Source organism: Fukomys damarensis, unplaced genomic scaffold (assembly GCF_012274545.1).
Source record: "Fukomys damarensis isolate Sample0158 unplaced genomic scaffold, DMR_v1.0_HiC HiC_scaffold_23, whole genome shotgun sequence".
Lineage (NCBI taxonomy): Eukaryota > Metazoa > Chordata > Mammalia > Rodentia > Bathyergidae > Fukomys > Fukomys damarensis.
Window position 1 is genome coordinate 41,280,014 of NW_022900935.1, and position 4,713 is coordinate 41,284,726.

Here is a 4,713-nt window from a genome sequence, read left to right on the forward strand (position 1 = left end):
TCACTTCTGCTAGGACCCATAAATCCACGTCCCTCTGCTTGGCCACATCGATTCATGTTTGAGCCTTTCTTTAACTCATGATTGATTGCTGCGAGGGACTCCTTTTGCCAGACTTACAAACTTCACTGTTCTTTCTTTATATAGCACCTGCTCTGTGCACTAGGCAGCAGACAGTAAATTTATTGCCTATGAACTATCACTTTGAAAAATTACTTCAATGCAAAGTGATTGCCTTTTCGCCTCCATAGCCAATAAATTCATTTTATATTTTTGGAGGGGACGGTATGAGGTCATAGCATGGTATATATAATCAGTGGTCAGAAAATGGGAAGGAGCAGGCTGAAGTTTCCCAACAGAAGCCAAGCGGGAAGGCTCCTGTCTCCTACCAGCCATGCACAAGCTGGCCGCCTGCTTCCTGCTCTTCGTGGGGCTGTTGCACCCGCTCTGCTGTCTCCCCGTCAGTGGCTCCAGAGAAGCGCCCCTCCAGCTGCCGGGTAAGCTGAGCTTGCTCTGTTACTCTTGCAGTCTTCAGTGCTGCGCTAGCTCCCTGCGGGATTCTTGCTTAGAGGAATCTGGTATCAGGAGTCTCAGCTGAGAAAAGAATGTAAGGGGTCCTTACTGCACATTTGAGACTCAGCAACGGACACAAGTTCTCTGTAAAGTGCAGAACTAAAAGAGAAGCATGGCTTCTTCGGGTCTCCTCTGTAATCCAAATTTTTATTTTGGTATTTTTTTCCACTTAGGAAAATTGCGCTAAATTGAAAACCTCATTAGTTTCAATTTTTAAATGGACTGGATGTAAAGCTGTCTTTACGATTACAAATGATATTACTTGCATTCAGAGTGACCATCTGATTGCCATATGCAGCAGAGGCTCGTTTAAGAGAGAAGTTGGGTGCGGGAGGCAGGGGCGTCACTGACTCCTGAGCGCACGTACTTTTCCCTTTTGATTTATATTCGTTCCTTTGAAGTCCAAGGGAATGCAAAAAATATCAGTCGAGCAGAAACTTCTTTTGCAACTGCCTCTTAATCTAGGCTAGGAAATGTTATTAGGTTGTGTACTAGGTTTTATAAAAAACTTAACTGGATTTAATCATCTTTAACTCTGGACACTTTTAAGACTGTTTTTAAGCAAAGGAAAGACTAAGCTACTGATTTATAATTTCTAGTCCTAGAGATTTCTCCCCAGCACCTTTCTGGTGGTTTTCAAGCATCGTTAGTCATTCACACGGCCACTTCTGGTGCCTGAGCCCGTGACTAGCAAATCGTGCCAGTCAAAGACAGTGTTAACTGAATCTGTTATTTAAAAAAGGACGCAAACATCCCAAGAAATAGGAACGAATATCCAGTTACCAATGTCATGCTAAGATGACATGTAGTTACCACCGTTACCACAACCAGACGAGATGCGCGTAGCCACGTTTCAGGACAGAAGCGTTTGTGCTCCCGCCTTCCCGTCCTCATTAGCAGTCTTCACAGGCACCACGGATGTGCGTGGGTCCCTCCATCGGGCTGGCCCAGTCTTGCGGTCGAGGCTGCAGCACACAGTGACCCAGCCCGGGTGGCCCAGCCCGGCCCGCACAGCCCTTGGCACCGCTGGCTGACCACGGCACACTGTGAAGGCCACGATCTAGCCCCTTAAGAACTATTCTGTACTAGACCAAGTCTGAAAACTGCACCCCCTGCCCCCTTGATGTGCCCTCTCAACACGAGCTGTCCTTCTTCCGCTCATTCCGCTGTACTGCCCGGATCACCTACAGGCAAAAGGCAAAGGGCAGCTGCGGATAAAATGAGGATGGACTGGACCTTTTGAGCGACATGCTTTGGGGCTCTGCTCTGCTCTCCCTCCCGCCGGGGCAGGTGGGCGCCCGGCGGTCCCACAGGCAGGGAGGGCGGCAGGACACTCATCCCCCTTGCCTTCTCTGGCTAGCGCACTGGACCGCAGCACTCGCGCTTATTCAAGTGACAGGAGGCAGGTCACGGCTCGGTGCCCGAAGCTCTGTTCATCTCCCTGGCTGTGGCCTGCCAGGGGAGGCAGGGGAGGCTGCGGGCAGGTGAGTAGGTGTCGGTTTTCACTCTGCAGCCCCTGATGAAGAGGCGAGGCTGGCCCTGGAGGAGATGGAGAGGGCATCTCTCCTGCGGCTGCTGCGGGAGGCGCTGGGTGCAGAGAGCAGCGCCAGGCTCAGGCAAGCGGGTACGGGGGTCCTCGCTCGGGCACCCCTTCACTTTATTGCTACTGAATTTGCACCCCGACCTCAGCTAGTAGACGAGGCGAACCCCATGTTGGAGGATAAAGGTGAGCTGCATGGAAGAGGCAACGCATCAGCCAGCACCCCACTCTCCGGCCCCTCGTCCCCACTCCTGGCAAACACATTTTCCCTGAATGCCACTTATCAGCTCAGAGGCGGCACTGTGCTTAGTGCAGGGTCCAGTGAGTGCAAGGTGAACCCTGGCTTCCCGCTCGGGAAAACCTTGAGCGATCACTGAACTACCAGCGTTTAGTCAGGACACAGGCGACAGAATGTCCACCTGTTAGGGGTATTTTGAAGAGGAAATGAAAGTAACAGTCCAGCAAATCACACAGAAAGTAATCAATAAAATGTCAGCTTTGACTGCTTTTCTCCATGAAGATATCTGTCCCATCCCCGAAGGAAGCTTAGGACGTTCTGGGAAGCGGACAGTGAAAGAGAGCCTTTTGATAGACACTGACAGTTCAGTCGCTATTTTTGATGAACTACTGAACTGCTAAGTTACTGAGAAAAATGCAGTCTTTTGTGAACCCTGGTGGTAAGAATTCCTGTCTTCATTCAAGTAAATATCTCTGCTGTGTAAAAGAGGGGATTAGACATACTTTAGAAATATTCGGGTCTTCAAAGACGCATACATGAGGGCCGGGATTTGGCTCAGCGGAGCCACGCCTGCCTCACAAGCACAAGGTCCTGAGTTCGATCCCCGGTACCCCCCCAAAAAATCAAAATTGGTATATACTATATGTGATAAACTGATTTCAAAATCGTTTTCCAGACCCTCAGACTGATGTCCTTAACCCAAGAGGAGATGTGAGAAAGGTGAGTGACGCTGCCTGGGATTCAGGGTGCAGGGTGGTCATCTCACAGCTGACTTCACTGATCCCGGATTCACAACCGGAAGTGCAGTTTTGGTGGAAAGCACACCTCAAAACTGGTTAGCGTTGTTTAAGGCATTTGAAATCTTGATTCACATAAAACCTGAGTGTGACAAGAACTCAAGCGCTTGTGTGGCGTAAATCGTAACGTTAAAATAATTAAACATGAATAGGGTCCCGCTCTCGCGTGTGCCCTCACCTGTCATGTCACTCGTCGTACTGCCCCATGGCCCAGGTCCCAGCAGCCCTGGAAGCACTGGGAGCTCCTGAGAAGCAGAATCCCGGCCACACTAGGGCTTGCTGGGTCCCCAGGTGACAGTGCTGCCCAGACACAAGGAGCAGTGCAGGATGGGGCTGGGAGTGCACAAAGTGGGTAGTCTCCAGGAAGTCCCTTCTGGAGTGGTGGCAAGGCCAGGGGATGGCACTGTGAACACCAGTTGGTCAGGAATGCAGGGCTTCAACAGCTAAAAGTCAGGTCTGTACTAGACGTCATCAACCTCCGGGCACTTGGTTTCCCCGAGCGCTCCGGGGTTCGCTATCCTGCAAGGCAATCTACCCGGTGGTCCAGCCCTTGCTGCCCCGGCCCTGGAGTGTGGGTGGAGGAGCATGCAGAGGCCTTTCCGGACAGCAGGAGTTTAACTAACCAAGCCTTTCCCAGACACTCCCGCCTCCGCCGACATGTAAGGCTCTGTTAGAGAGATTAAAGACTAACCTCGTAAGGCAATCAGGATGTCCCTGCTACACTGCAGAATACAGAGAGAACTAAGGGTTCACCTTAGTTTAAATTTCAAGACGTAAAAGCCAGTGTCACACAGGTGGTGATAAACACGTAGGACCTGTCACTGACAAGGGCCTGGGCAGCCAGCGGGCGCAGGGAGCACAGGCAGCTGCAGCCCGCTGCCCCCACAGCAAGTCCTTCCTTCCCAGGGGACGGAATTCATCTCACTCACCTATTATTTGCTTGCCTGGTTCTGGTCTCAGGCACCCTCTGGACAAGAGCCTAACATCTTACTGAGTCGTCTTTTGGCAAGAAGCAGGAAACAGCAGAAGCAGCACGGGGCCCCCTTGGAGTGTTTCTGGAAATACTGCGTCTGAAGCTGCTGGCTGGGTGCCCCTCCCTCGCCTCGAGACACCCACCTTAGGTAAAGACTCCCATGCCCAACTGGAAAGCAGTGCGAGGGGACCTGAGGCGGACCACACCCATGCCTGTCTCAGGAAATAAATCCGAAATGTTTTCAAGTATCAGAGTGGTTATTTCACTCATCTTGGAAATCTGTCATCCCCCTTCCACTTTTTTTTTGGTTTTTTGAAAACAGGGTCTCACTATGTAGTTGGGACTGACCTGAAGCTCGCTATGTAGCCCAGGCTGGTCTGGAATTCTCAGCATCCTCCTGTCTCAGCCTCCTGAGTGCTGGGATTACAGGCCTGTGCCACCACGCCCAGCTTCCTTCCCTTTATTCTTAAGAGAATTTCTTAAAAGTTTAAAAGTAAAGCTAGTAAGCAAGCAGAACAAATACTAAGAAAAAAAATAAAAATTTAGTCAAAACCATTAAGCTGCAAATTATTTAAATAATTTACTTTAGTTATAT

The 4,713-nt window shown here is 50.5% G+C and overlaps 1 protein-coding gene across 1 annotated transcript; it reads left to right on the forward strand.

Moving 5' to 3' along the window:
- The first annotated feature begins 311 nt into the window (after window positions 1-311).
- On the forward strand, window positions 312-4,363 carry Uts2 (urotensin 2). The gene is made up of 4 exons (XM_010619886.2): window positions 312-494; window positions 2,084-2,296; window positions 3,025-3,068; window positions 4,106-4,363. The coding sequence occupies exons 1-4, from the start codon at window positions 392-394 to the stop codon at window positions 4,217-4,219; spliced, it is 474 nt and encodes a 157-aa protein (XP_010618188.1). The 5' UTR covers window positions 312-391; the 3' UTR covers window positions 4,220-4,363.
- Window positions 4,364-4,713: the final 350 nt, after the last annotated feature.